This window comes from Gigantopelta aegis, chromosome 8 (genome assembly GCF_016097555.1).
Source record: "Gigantopelta aegis isolate Gae_Host chromosome 8, Gae_host_genome, whole genome shotgun sequence".
NCBI classification, from domain to species: Eukaryota; Metazoa; Mollusca; class Gastropoda; order Neomphalida; family Peltospiridae; genus Gigantopelta; species Gigantopelta aegis.
The window spans coordinates 4088590-4104253 of record NC_054706.1 but is presented as its reverse complement, the minus strand read 5'-3'; the positions used below and the strand labels follow the sequence as shown (position 1 = coordinate 4104253).

General features: G+C 35.8%; 1 protein-coding gene across 1 annotated transcript in view; it reads left to right on the top strand.

Moving 5' to 3' along the window:
* LOC121380174 (protein bicaudal C homolog 1-B-like) overlaps positions 1-15664 on the top strand; it is a 99440-nt gene that overhangs the window by 52158 nt on the left and 31618 nt on the right. The window contains exons 10-11 of the mRNA XM_041508976.1: positions 5225-5298; positions 12421-12607. Coding sequence (XP_041364910.1) covers positions 5225-5298; positions 12421-12607 — 261 coding nt within the window. The remainder of the gene's footprint in view (positions 1-5224; positions 5299-12420; positions 12608-15664) is intronic.

Genomic DNA, 15664 nt, shown 5'->3' with positions numbered 1-15664 from the left:
ATCTATGCAGTCTAGAAATAATGTATAGCAGTGTACTTTAAGTGCATTTGAATATTATGTCCACTGTCTATGAATAATAGTATATCAAAGGTTGTGGTATATGCTGTTCTGTCTATGTGAAAGTGCTTCTATAAGTTAACTTGCAGCTGTCTTAATCCAGGTGGCACAATAACTATGATCTGTGAAGTGGTAGTAGGCTTATTCTTTCTCATTGTCAAAAACCAAATAGCCTTAGTTTTAAATATACTAAGGTGTCATTAACTAATAACTCCTTCCTTATGGGTAGGTTTAAAATATACTAAGGTGTCATTAACTAATATCTCCTTCCTTATGGGTAGGTTTTAAATATACCAAGGTGTCATTAACTAATATCTCCTTCCTTATGGGTAGGTTTAAAATATACTAAGGTGTCATTAACACATATTCCCTTCCTTATGGGTAGGTTTAAAATATACTAAGGTGTCATTAACACATATTCCCTTCCTTATGGGTAGGTTTAAAATATACTAAGTTGTCATTAACTAATATTTCCTTCCTTATGGGTAGGTTTAAAATATACTAAGGTGTCATTAACACATATTCCCTTCCTTATGGGTAGGTTTTAAATATACCAAGGTGTCATTAACTAATATCCCCTTCCTTATGGGTAGGTTTTAAATATACCAAGGTGTCATTAACTAATATTCCCTTCCTTATGGGTAGGTTTAAAATATACCAAGGTGTCATTAACTAATATCTCCTTCCTTATTGGTAGGTTTAAAATATACTAAGGTGTCATTAACACATATTCCCGTCCTTATGGGTAGGTTTAAAATATACTAAGGTGTCATTAACACATATTCCCTTCCTTATGGGTAGGTTTTAAATATACTAAGGTGTCATTAACACATATTCCCTTCCTTATGGGTAGGTTTTAAATATACTAAGGTGTCATTAACTAATACCTCCTTCCTTATGGGTAGGTTTTAAATATACTAAGGTGTCATTAACTAATATTCACTTCCTTATGGGTAGGTTTTAAATATACTAAGGTGTCATTAACTAATATCTCCTTCCTTATGGGTAGGTTTAAAATATACCAAGGTGTCATTAACTAATATCTCCTTCCTTATGGGTAGGTTTAAAATATACTAAGGTGTCATTAACACATATTCCCTTCCTTATGGGTAGGTTTAAAATATACTAAGGTGTCATTAACACATATTCCCTTCCTTATGGGTAGGTTTTAAATATACTAAGGTGTCATTAACTAATATTCCCTTCCTTATGGGTAGGTTTTAAATATACTAAGGTGTCATTAACACATATTCCCTTCCTTATGGGTAGGTTTTAAATATACTAAGGTGTCATTAACTAATATTCCCTTCCTTATGGGTAGGTTTTAAATATACTAAGGTGTCATTAATTAATATCTCCTTCCTTATGGGTAGGTTTAAAATATACCAAGGTGTCGTTAACCAAAATTCCCTTCCTTATGGGTAGGTTGAAGATATATTAAAGTGTCATTAACTAATATTCCCTTCCTTATGGGTAGGTTTTAAATATACTAAGGTGTCATTAACTAATATCTCCTTCCTTATGGATAGGTTTAAAATATACTAAGGTGTCATTAACCAAAATTCCCTTCCTTATGGGTAGGTTTAAAATATACTAAGCTGTCATTAACTAATATCTCCTTCCTTATGGGTAGGTTTAAAATATACTAAGGTGTCATTAACCAAAATTCCCTTCCTTATGGGTAGGTTTAAAATATACTAAGGTGTCATTAACTAATATCTCCTTCCTTATGGGTAGGTTTAAAATATACTAATGTGTCATTAACTAATATTCCCTTCCTTATGGGTAGGTTTTAAATATACTACGGTGTCATTAACTAATTTTCCCTTCCTTATGGGTGGGTTTTAAATATACTAAGGTGTCATTAACACATATTCCCTTCCTTATGGGTAGGTTTTAAATATACTAAGGTGTCATTAACTAATATTCCCTTCCTTATGGGTAGGTTTTAAATATACTAAGGTGTCATTAACTAATATCTCCTTCCTTATGGGTATGTTTAAAATATACCAAGGTGTCATTAGCACGTATTCCCTTCCTTATGGGTAGGTTTTAAATATACCAAGGTGCCATTAACTAATATCCCCTTCCTTATGGGTAGGTTTTAAATATACCAAGGTGCCATTAACTAATATCTCCTTCCTTATGGGTAGGTTTTAAATATACCAAGGTGTCATTAACTAATATCTCCTTCCTTATGGGTAGGTTTAAAATATACTAAGGTGTCATTAACACATATTCCCTTCCTTATGGGTAGGTTTTAAATATACTACGGTGTCATTAACTAATTTTCCCTTCCTTATGGGTGGGTTTTAAATATACTAAGGTGTCATTAACACATATTCCCTTCCTTATGGGTAGGTTTTAAATATACTAAGGTGTCATTAACACATATTCCCTTCCTTATGGGTAGGTTTTAAATATACTAAGGTGTCATTAACTAATATTCCCTTCCTTATGGGTAGGTTTTAAATATACTAAGGTGTCATTAACACATATTCCCTTCCTTATGGGTAGGTTTTAAATATACTAAGGTGTCATTAAGTCAATGGTTTTGATGGTCCAATTTGAAAATCTGCATAGCTGAAGGATTTGAAATTCCCGCACATGGTAACTTGAAGATCAACCTGTCGTCGCGATTGGTGATTTCCAAGTTCTTAGCCTAAAACATATGTGCGAGATTAACTACCACGTGACGTGTCTAACCAATCAAAACACGCATGTCATTAGACTTTATTTCCTGTGCCAGAAACTTGAAAGGGAAAGGTAAACAATGCATGCTGTAACTGTGACGATGTAGAGATAGCATGTTACTGCAGTTTGCAGACCTAGCTCAAGTGGATTATTAGTATATACTGATTGCGTTGTTGATATTATTCGATGACAAACGTCACAATCAAATTTATTAAACGAAATTTCAGCCGAGAGAAAAAGAAAGAAAGAAAACAAAACACCCCACGATCGAGCAATGACGAGAGGAGGGGGGAAACCACTAGCCCGCAGGGGCTAGTGGTTTTGCGTTTCTCACTAGCCCGAACTTAAAAACCACTAGCCACGGGCGTCGGGCTAGCGGATTTGTCGAACTCTGAGTTAATGACACCTTAGTATATTTAAAACCTACCCATAAGGAAGGGAATATGTGTTAATGACACCTTGGTATATTTAAAACCTACCCATAAGGAAGGGAATATGTGTTAATGACACCTTGGTATATTTAAAACCTACCCATAAGGAAGGGAATATGTGTTAATGACACCTTAGTATATTTAAAACCTACCCATAAGGAAGGGAATATGTGTTAATGACACCTTGGTATATTTAAAACCTACCCATAAGGAAGGGAATATGTGTTAATGACACCTTAGTATATTTAAAACGTACCCATAAGGAAGGAGATATTAGTTAATGACACCTTAGTATATTTTAAACCTACCCATAAGGAAGGAGATATTAGTTAATGACACCTTAGTATATTTTAAACCTACCCATAAGGAAGGGAAAATTAGTTAATGACACCTTAGTATATTTAAAACGTACCCATAAGGAAGGGAAAATTAGTTAATGACACCTTGGTATATTTAAAACCTACCCATAAGGAATGGAATATGTGTTAATGACACCTTGGTATATTTAAAACCTACCCATAAGGAAGGGGATATTAGTTAATGACACCTTAGTATATTTTAAACCTACCCATAAGGAAGGGAATATGTGTTAATGACACCTTAGTATATTTTAAACCTACCCATAAGGAAGGGAATATGAGTTAATGACACCTTGGTATATTTAAAACATACCCATAAGGAAGGGAATATGTGTTAATGACACCTTGGTATATTTAAAACATACCCATAAGGAAGGAGATATTAGTTAATGACACCTTAGTATATTTTAAACCTACCCATAAGGAAGGAGATATTAGTTAATGACACCTTGGTATATTTTAAACCTACCCATAAGGAAAAAAAGTTTGTTTGTTTTATTTAACGACGCCGCTAGAGCACATTGATTTTTTATCTTATCATCGGCTATTGGACGTCAAACATATGGTCATTCTGACACTGTTTTTAGAGGAAACCCGCTGTCGCCACATAGGCTACTCTTTTTACGACAGGCAGCAAGGGATCTTTTATTTGCGCTTCCCACAGGCAGGATAGCACAAACCATGGCCTTTGTTGAACCAGTTATGGATCACTGGTCGGTGCAAGTGGGTTACACCTACCCATTGAGCCTTGCGGAGCACTCACTCAGGGTTTGGAGTCGGTATCTCGATTAAAAATCCCATGCCTCGACTGGGATCCGAACCCAGTACCTACCAGCCTGTACACCGATGGCCTGCCACGACGCCACCGAGGCCGGTCTACTACCCATAAGGAAGGAGATATTAGTTAATGACACCTTAGTATATTTTAAACCTACCCATAAGGAAGGGAATACGTGTTAATGACACCTTGGTATATTTAAAACCTACCCATAAGGAAGGGAATACGTGTTAATGACACCTTGGTATATTTAAAACCTACCCATAAGGAAGGGAATATGTGTTAATGATTAACACATATTCCCTTCCTTATGGGTACGTTTTAAATATACTAAGGTGTCATTAAGCAGTTATGACTGATATTATGACTACTACTGTCACTATTTTTCACCAGTTTAAACATGAGTGGAGACAGTCCTGTTGATTGTGCTAATGGCCACGTTAAACCAAATGTGTTCATTATGAATTAAGTAGTGTAATTAATGTTTTATTTTGGTCCAGTTTTTAAGGTGGGCAGAATCCCGCTTAGTTGGTAGAAAGCCTGAGGTGCTTTAATCCTAGAATCGAACCCCGCTTAGTTGGTAGAAAGCCTGAGGTGCTTTAATCCTAGAATCAAACCCCGTCAGTGGACCCACTCCCTGATTGTTTGTTTTTTCACATCCCAGCTGGTGCCTCATTACTAGATTATCAAAGGCTGTGGTATGTGCTGTCCTGTCTGGTTTATAAAATGCATGTAAAAGATCCTTTGATACTATAGTATTGTAATGGAAAAATGTAGTGGGATTCATTTGAAAACTGTCAGAAGTACCAAATATTTAACATCCAGTAACATATGAGTAATTAATCAGTGTGCTCTAGTGGTGTCGTTAAACAAAACAAAGTATCTTGTATCTGTTTGTGTTGCAGGGCGAGTACAGCAACTGACTGAGCAGCTGGATGTTTATATCAGTGTTAAACCAAAACCAAAACAAACAAGCAAGGTAATTGTTTACCTCTACTTTCTCTATTATAATACGTTCAGTGCCTCCTCAGGATTGCTTTTATAATATACTTGATTGATTGATTGTTTATATATACTACTCAAAAGAATTTAAGGGTCAGACGATATTTTCGACATTATTTTCTGAATGTCAATTATATTAGCTAGACCATAATGTCACGCATGGTATTGTTCCATTTTGACGAAAGTGGGTCTAAGCAACCCATAAATGAATTAAAATCCACTGTCATTGACACTGTCGACTACTTCTAATGGCGAAAACATGCTTACATTTACACGTATATTAGGGCGAAAGCGAAAGGTCTGCTAAGTGCCCATAACTTGCTTTTTCACAAAGCGCTTCATTTGCACGCTTTGCATGTGTATTCCATGTTCCCAATGCTGAATTTCCGTATAGTTGGAGCTTGCGTTCGTGTACGGTGCACACTCCAAATTCGACAATGATACGACATCAACTGACTATCGAAGATCGAGGAAGGGCTATTGCTTGGCTTCAGGATGGCAATACGCAAAGAAATGTTGCTCTGAGACTTGGTGTCAGTCAGAGTGTTGTTGGCCGACTGTGACCAACGGTACCAAGCAACGAATTCTGTTTGAAATCGTCCACGTTCGGGAAGACCCCGAAGCACTACAAATAGAGAGGACCTCTACATCACCAATATGGCTCTACGTCAACACACAACCACTGCACGCCGATTACGTGACAATCTGCGGACTGCGACTGGAACTCGAGTGTCTGATCAAACCATACGCAATCGTCTGAGAGCCAATAATCTACGCTGCCGTCGCCAGGCTGTTCGACCACCACTCCTACCACATCACAGAACGGCCAGACGTCACTGGTGCACGCTTCATCTGCGGTGGCAACGTGTTCAGTGGGGTCGAGTGATGTTCACTGATGAGTCCAGGTTTAGTCTCCAGTTCAACGACGGTCGGGTTCGTGTCTACAGACGTCCTGGTGAGCGCTTCGCTGACGTTAACGTTAGACAACGTCACCGGTTCGGTGGTGGCAGCGTCATGGTGTGGGGCGGCATCTCTATCCACCAGAGGACCCCCCTCTATGTGGTGGATGGCAATCTGAATGGAATCCGCTATCTGAATGAGATTATCCAGCCGTTGGTTCTCCCAGGCCTTCAGCAGATTGGCGGCGGGGCAGTTCTGCAGGTTGACAATGCCAGACCCCACCGCTCCAGGGTGGTAACGGACTTTCTCAGACAACAAGGTATCGCCAGGATGGATTGGCCAGCATATTCGCCTGACTTGGCCCCAATAGAGATCGCCTGGGACGAATTAGGCAGGAGAGTTCAGGATAACCATGCCCCTCCGGCCAACCTTCATGATCTGGGTCAACTTCTTATGGCAGAGTGGCAGGCCATTCCCCAAGAGTTCTTCAGACGTCTGATCAACGGCATGAGGCAACGATGTGTCGAGTGTATTCGCGCCAGGGGTGGATTCACACACTATTAAACGAATGTTCTAATGTGTAAAATCCATGTTTGACAACCTTCAACTTTGACAGCATGTCATGTGACTTTCTTGTATACAGTGACGTTTATTTGTGGTTTTTTGTAAATATGGAACAATAAATTAAATTTTTGGTGTAGTTTACATCATCAATCTAATACACCCTGAAACTTATTTGGTTATAAATTTTTGACCCTTAAATTCTTTTGAGTAGTATATAATATATACAGAATGATTGGGCACAAGTTATCCAAATAATATACTAATTGTATAAGATGGCCATTTTAGTTGTTTTTATTATTTTATTTTATTATTGTTATTTTCAGCCATGTACATATGATATGATGGTGGGCATGTGCATTTTCTTTGTTAAAGAAACGCCCTTTGATAGCCAGAAACACTCTTTTTTAAATCTTTTCAAAATGGACTTTTTTTTCTTACTTTTTTTTAAACACCATTTATTTACCCCATGCAGGGCTTTAAATTGTACCAAAATCAAAGTGATAGACGGTGTGCCCAAAATACATTTGCCCAAAATAATCACTCCCAAATTACCCTCTGACCTCAAAACAGTTCAACTCGAAACCACTGAAATGTTACTCTTTAATTGGATTAAATTAATTTTTAAACATCCACAACTCTTCAGCATCTATTAATAACATTACTGCAGTAAAAAATACAATGCTGCAATCAGAACTGACAAAAAAAATTGTTGTGCCCAAATTAATGAGATCTAAATACATAAGTATGGGCCTAATTCTTGTGTTTGTTGTGCCATGGTCATAACCTTTGTCCCCTTCTCTGAAGCTTATCTTTTCTTCTCATTCCGAGAGCAATAAACTGCAAGCACTTCCATTGTCTGCAGCTTTATCTCAACAACCACCGATACTGTTGCAAGAATTGTCATTTGTGTAATATCAGATTGGACAGGTTTTCTTCTTGGTATTGTTCTAGACTAGATCACATTGGAGCGAGTGGCAGTTATTTTGTATACCCATCACCCACAAACTAACATTTTATTAAAACCGTGCACATATAGAGAAAAAACAATCCCACAGATCGACCAGACATAATTTTTGTGTCCTGTATCCGTCCCTCAGACGGGATCTAGCTCACCCGGTGGTTGGTAGAGTGCTCACCTGAGGTGCTTGCATCCATCGCAGGGTTGAACCATCTCAGTAGGCCCACTTATGATATATTAAGGGTTATGGTATGTGCTGTCCTGTTTGTAGCAAAGGAAACTATATAAAAGCTCTCTTGCAATAAATAGAAAAAATGTAGCATCAATGATTAATAAATCGGTGCGTACTAGTGGTGTCGTTAAAGAAGAAACACTTTAACATTCCTGCCTCTCCCCCCTCCCCCCCCCACCCCCGTAAACTCTCGCAACTTTGCGATCTCGCAGTGCAATGCTAAAAGACTTGCAAAGAGGATGCTTTGTTGTCTAGCAGAGCCTAAGAGACCTTTGTGAATTAGGCCCCTGATCTGAGTAGTAACGAACTTCTCCGATACTTAAACTAATGAGCTGATCTGAGAAATAACGATGTAGTGAGCTCCACAATGAAATAGCAGTCATCGTTTGTTAAACTGTTTCTGTCACAGTTCACATCTGGTGTAATTATTTCCGTATATTCATGTTCATTACCGGTAATGTTGTTTTGAGTAAAAGAAGGTTTTAATCAAATTCAGGTAGCAGTCTAAATGTCAATTAATGGTGTGGGTTGTTTTTGGTGGGGTGGTTGTGGTTGGGGTTTTGGTTATTGAAGTTGATTTTGTTAATGTTTGCTGTAAGATGGTTTTAATAAATGTTATTATAAGTAATCATTGTTATGAACTGTCAACAGAAGTGCATTGATGTGTTCTATTTAGTAGGAATGTGATGTGGCTCAGGGGTTAGAACAGTGGATTATATTTCTGATAGAACAGTATATATTTTTTTTATTTATTGAAATTGCAGTCTGTGCATGATTTCAATTGTCACTTTATTCTGCCTAATTTTAAATTAATTGGAGTATCCCAACACCTCCTTGGCACACTTTTTGATTCCAGAGAATATATTTTTATCAGTTCATATAGGATCATCCAATCTTAGCTGCAAGTGCAACGTGGGATGATAGTACAATAACTAGGTCACCGTGACCTTCTTTTCATAACAAGCTACTCAGCAAACTAAGTTCCATACAGATATAGCTCCCCCTTTCCAATTTGGCAGACCGATCAAAAATGTGCCAAATTTTCTTCATTCAAATTGCACACCTTTTTCCATTTGGCATTAATCCTACAGGACATTCCAAATTCCATAGCACCAAAACCAAGCCCCCACCTGTTACCGACACAGGTCGGGCTGCTGGTGCTCTCTTGCACCTGCCAGTGCAGGCAGTCCCTTCTCCCACCCACCCCAACCCTTTCCTGTCCTGGACAGAGGAGCCGGTTGAGGCCGGCACCTGCACCCATGACAGACATGCACTAAAACAGCTTGCTCTGAATGTGCACGTTAATCCCTATACCATACCATACCATTCTTTCCATACATTGCTGCACCTTACAGGAAATCCTTGTCCAGGCTGTATCTTCCTTGTCAATGCGTCAATCTGTGTGCTTCTCCATCAAACTCCTGACCTCACCGGTACTCATGTTAATTTAGTTTTGTACTAGTATCCAATTAAAGTTCAAGCACACTGTCTTGGGCACACGTCTTGTCTATCTGGGCTTTCTGTTCAAGACAGTGGTTAATGGTTAGTTGTTACTAATCTCTTGAAGACTTTATATTGTTGTTTATAGATGCAGCAATACTCTTTTAATACCTTTTTGACATCATTTTTATTATAACAACATACTTAAAATGTAAACGTATTGTTGATATTTATTCATACTTGCTTACATCAGAATTCTAAACCATGAACATGAACATTTCTGTATACATTGTATTATTTTTTTTATATTATATATCCATGCTGACTTCAAGTACAAAATGTTATTTTGAGACACTGACGGTACTTGTTCATCTTGTATGTCAGCATATGTACCTGATGGAAATAGTTGACCCCAATTAGTGGCAAGATTGGTACATGTTTCACCCTCCCCACCATTTACAGAACTAATTATTTCAAATCTTGGCACTGCTGGCTATGTTGGTATAATCAGATATGAAGTCTTACAGAAAGATGCTTAATTGAGATCACTGGGCAGATTTATTTTTTGTTTATTCTAATTCAGCTTTCAATGATACACATACCACAATATCTGAGTTAGGCAGCTGCCAAAGGAATTATGCAAATGTGGACTCTTAAGAATCAGTGTGTACTAGATTTACTAGAATAATAATAAGTAGGTCTGTGTTAGGCAGCCGCACAAGGGAATATGTCAAGTGACATCTTAACATTTTTGTGTATGTGCTGGAATGACGTCATAGACATAAAAGTGCCATGCTGTATGCTATCAATCCACAACTTAATTAAATTGATGGTGCACCATTCACTGTCATGGTATGAAAGGGTTAAGATAGGTGATTGATAAGATAAGATCCCTTGCTGCATTAGGAAAGATGTAGTGGGTTTCCTCTCATGACTACAAGTCAGAATTACCAAATGTTTGACATTCAGTAGCCGATGATTGATTAATCAATGTGCTCTAGTGGTGTCGTTAAACAAAACAAACTTCCTCTTGTTGTCCTTTTTCGATTTTCCAAGTATAAAAATCTACTGTTTGGTTGTAATTTCTTGAAGGTGTACACTTTTAAAACAAAAAATAATAAATACCTTTGGTTGAAAGCGGCCATTATATAACTGTTACTTTGATATGGTAGCCCATTAAAAAGGTGCTACAGTTTTGTTAAAGAAACATTCCTTTACATCAAGTTACATCTTAACACATATTTGTCGGTACTTGTATTTGGTTTAAAGATTTACAGATAACTTCCAACAGTTTCTTCTTTGTGAGTTGATCATTTTTTTTAACCAATATTTTTGCTGAATGTGCACAAGATTTATTTATTTAGCTTATCAAGTAAAAAGAACAAGTGTTTGCGTTCTGTTTGCATCATGGGGAGATTATTGGATGTTTGGCAGGTGCGAGTGTTAATATGCTAATCTAACAGAGAGATAGGCTCGTTCCATCAGTGACATACTTTTGTAACATACTCTGATATACGTGCATGTTTACACTGCTGTGTTCCTCAATGCAGCTTTTTATGTGATTATTTGACTTTCATACTTCCAACAACTTCTTATCATCCTTTTACAGCTACTCAAAACTGTCTGCGGGGAAACCGAGTCGATTTTTCATATCACTGTATATCTTTGAAAAATATTTCCTGAAATGTGTAACTTTAATTTTTTGTGAAGTTTGTTATTTTTTTTATTTTTTTTTATTATTATTATTTTTTTTAAACAGAACCATCAGACAAAGTTAATTATCTGATAGACTCAGATGTTCAAGGTTGGACATATCTTTTTATTAGGTTGTTAAAAATAATACTTGAATTTTAACTTGTGAATGATCATGCTTTATCAAGATTGGGGAACTAGCCAAGTTGATGTGATATAGATGTTGAGAATCTTTTTATTTAATCTTACACTGTTACTGTCACACAACTGATCCTATCTCGGTTTTTCGGTTTTGTATTATTATTTTTTTTTTTTTTTTTTTTTTTTTTAAATCATAAATTTGTTTATTTTGAGCATTGCCTAGAACTCTTACTGACTCTTACTGTCTGTGGACAACATACATTAATGTTTTGTTAAAAGTTTGGTTGAAGTTAACATTCCTTTTTAAAGTTATACTTTTAACATGTATAATTACAGAGTTTTTTATAATTATATTTTGCTGGAATTTCATTATACCATAGTTTGCTCAAATTATTCCGTTGCAATTGTGAACTGGAAGAATACCACACTCCTTTGCATTTAAACAATTATTAGAATTGTTTGTCTTTCTTGGGGGTGGGGGGTATTTAAAAAAACACATCCCAATAATGTAATCTTGTAATACCTAGCTATTTTGTTTTTCTTTTTACAAATACTCACAAGCATTGTTTTAATATAGAAAATCTTATTTGCATATGCTGATGATTTTGTTGTTGAATATAGAAATAAAACTGATACATGAATCGTAAATGTACATGTACATATTATTTGTATCAGGTGACAGTATTGAAAGCCATCAAGCACAACTGTTTTAAACATAAATCTATTTTATTCTTGTGTGGCAGTTAACAGAGGTTGTTTTATGACTAAACCCATGGAATTAACTAGTGGCTGCTTATTATTGCATCATATTTTAAAGTACATGTATCTTTGAGTGTATTTTTTATCACAGTTAATAAATTTCATGAATTCAATTAATTCACTTATCTTTGTTTTACCACTAATATACCTCATGTATTTGCTTACGCTGGAGTGTCACTGAACATGCATCTGTTCATTAATTCATTCATTCATTCTATCATTCATGTATTCATTGATTTATTTAATCATTTAATCCTTATTCATTCATTCATTGTAAAACCCATTTGGGTTTATTTTCAATCTGTTCATTAATTAATTCATTTGTTCATTCGTTGGGTCAGTCGTTTGTTCATTTGTTTGCTCATTCATTCATTCATTCATTCATTGTAAAAGCCATGTGTGTCTACTTTCAGTCTGTGATTGTGAAAAGTATTGAGCGCAATGCTTCCAATATGTACCTTGCTCGCCTCCTCCTGCTGGGTCTGGAGAGAGAGGAGATCCTTGTCCCAGCCAACAACAACAACAACAGCCACATGGGCAGCATCAACGGTGACACCCCTGCCATGCCCATGTGTGGTGGACTCGGGCTAACAGCACTGGGTGAGTAAATGTTGGTGTTTGTCAGTCTGTCTCTCGGTTAGATTTAAGCATACTTTATTTTGCTTGAATAATTTATTATTTCAGCTTTGAACATATGAGGAGTCATTTTTAAAACATGATACTGGGTACATGCCAGCTCCCAGATGTTTGAGTTAGCCGTGAGGGTATACTGATATTAGTACAACTCAACAATATAACAATGGAAATCTAAAGGAAATCTAAATGGAGTCATATTTCTTGATTTCAAAAAAGCTTTTGATGTTGTGGACCATTCAATTCTGATTCAAAAGTTAAACATTTATGGCTGCAAAGGGAATTCTCTTAACTTGTTCCAATCTTATTTAACTAACAGGACACAGCAAGTCACTATAGGAATGGCAACATCAGAACCTAAATCCATTATTTATGGTGTTCCACAGGGTTCCATACTAGGACCTCTTCTCTTTATACTGTACATAAATGATCTTCCACTATACATTGAACATTGTACCACAAGTATGTATGCAGATGATTCAACAATGTTCATGTCAGGGAAAACTGTTACTCAAATTCAAGATAAACTACAGCAAGATCTGAATAGTGTAGAAAAATGGTGTTCCTATAATAAAATGTTCATAAACACAAAAAAGACCAAATATATGACTATAGGAACAAGACAAAAAGTTACAATCCAAAATGATATTTCTCTTATAATAAATTCAGAACGTCTGCAACACACTGAATGCGAAAAACTTTTAGGAATTAAAGTTGATAATAATTTAAAATGGACAAATCAGGTTAAACATGTGTGTTCCCTGATCTCTAAACGTCTGTATCTGTTATCAAAAATCATTAGGTATTTAAATTTAGATGCAAGAAAACTTTTCTACAATGGGTATATTTTACCACTCATCGATTACTGCTGTGTAATTTGGGGAAACTGTAATCAGGATGGATTAGAACGTTTACTAAAACTGCAAAAGAGAGCTGCAAGGATGATATTAGATGTAGATCCTATTACTCCATCTGCCCCACTATTTAAACAGTTAAAATGGATGACAATGGAAACACGAATCCACTATCACAAATGTTTACAAATTTATAAATGTCTATACAATGAAGCCCCAAACTATCTTTCAAACTTATTAATATATGTTGGAGAAAACAATCCCTACAACCTTCGAAATGTAGAGGATAGAAATCTATTAATTCCAAAACCTAAAATGTCTTTATTTAAACATGCTTTCAGTTACTCTGGACCAGTACTTTGGAATAAATTGCCTAAAGCTATCCGATCATCGCCAAATACTGCTGTTTTTAAATATAGACTCAAGAAATATTTTCTAAAATAATATCATTTGTACATATGTTTATTGCCATATATGTATTTTCTATTTGTTCATAAATGTATGCATTGTAATTCTGTATTGTTTGTACCTGAGGGCCTCAGGGAAGATTAGCTTTTGCTAACTGTGTTACCCTCACTAAATAAAGAATTTATTATTATTATTATTATTATTATTATTATAATGAAGTTTTCATTGAAAGACGATCTATGTTTACTGAACAGGATCTTAAAACTGATATACACTTCATCATTTTACAGCAAAGCCATTTTTTCTCAAAATTACGTAAAGAGAGGTTGTCACCAGAGTGTTTTTCGGGATCGTCAGTATCATATATTAGGAATAAAAATTGCATTATGCGAGCATCTGGTGAGCATAATACATTATTTGTATTCCTAATATATGATATTGACGATACCGAAATACACAAGGGTAATAATCTCTTTATCATATAATCTCAAGCTTAATACAACATGTTTTTGTAAACTGTACATGCAACTTTAATTCCAGTCTGCCATTAGTAGATATTCAAATGACATAACAATATGTGGTGCGGTGTATTTTTGAATGGAAATGACGTCAAACTCGAATAATTAAATTTTCTTTGCATCTATACATATCTGATTGGTCCAGAGGCGCTTACTACGTTCATATCTCGATGAACCCCCAACAATTAAGCTACGCCTACTACCCCCGACCCCTCCTACTGACTCGCACTACTTTTGTGCAACAAACCGAATTATTCTGGCAATCATATTTAGATATTTTGAAGAAAACACACATGAAAGCTACAAAAAATGTATACGATAAATTAATGGAAAATGCTATAGCAGAGTAGACATATGGATCTATACGCATTGATTAAAAAAAACTCCACACACAACAAAAACCCTCTTCGCTAATCATGACATGAGACTCAGTCGTTGGCCAAAGAAATCATGTAGGAAACTTAACGCCTGTAACTTACTTGTAAGCGATGTTCAACAGTTATTGGTGAAAATTAAACGGTTCCACAGAGAGCATAAATGTTAGACACGTTCCCTTCATTCACTTTCATAAAATATAAACTGAACACGAATAGGACAATTCCTTCCGTAAAAATGCACAGCAGCTATTCGAAATGACGTCATTTACAAAACATCACCTGATTCAAATAATAGTGAATGAACGTTCGCATTCTTACGCGACTTAAGTATCAATGAAGTTTACACAAGCAATACTACAGGCGTATTTAAAGCCAAACAAAATAAATTCAGTTATGTATTGTTAAAGTATACATATAAATTTAATTATAAGATTTGACCGCAATTATTTTTTGGTTCATGCAAGTATGAACCAAAAAAACAATGTGCACACTTTTGTATGACCATCTACGCGGGATCATACAGTGTGCACGTCATTTTGAATGTCCTTACATCAAAACAAACTAGGGCTTAACGTTTTTTTGTTAATGTTAGTGTTTAGTGTTACACAAGTACGTTTGCTTAAATGTCAATAAACCTAGTGCCGTGACCTTGATTAATTTACATTTAATTTGCAAAGTTATCAAATTCTTAAAGTATGTGATCTTAAAAATATCACATACTTTGATTGCACTGAAAATGTAAGATATTATATGATAAATGGATATATCAAATTTTGAAAATGAATTCTTCAAACATTATTAACCATTTTTAAGACAGTGGTGCAAATATTTTAAATGTACACCAAAGAGTGAATTACTGTGCAATAT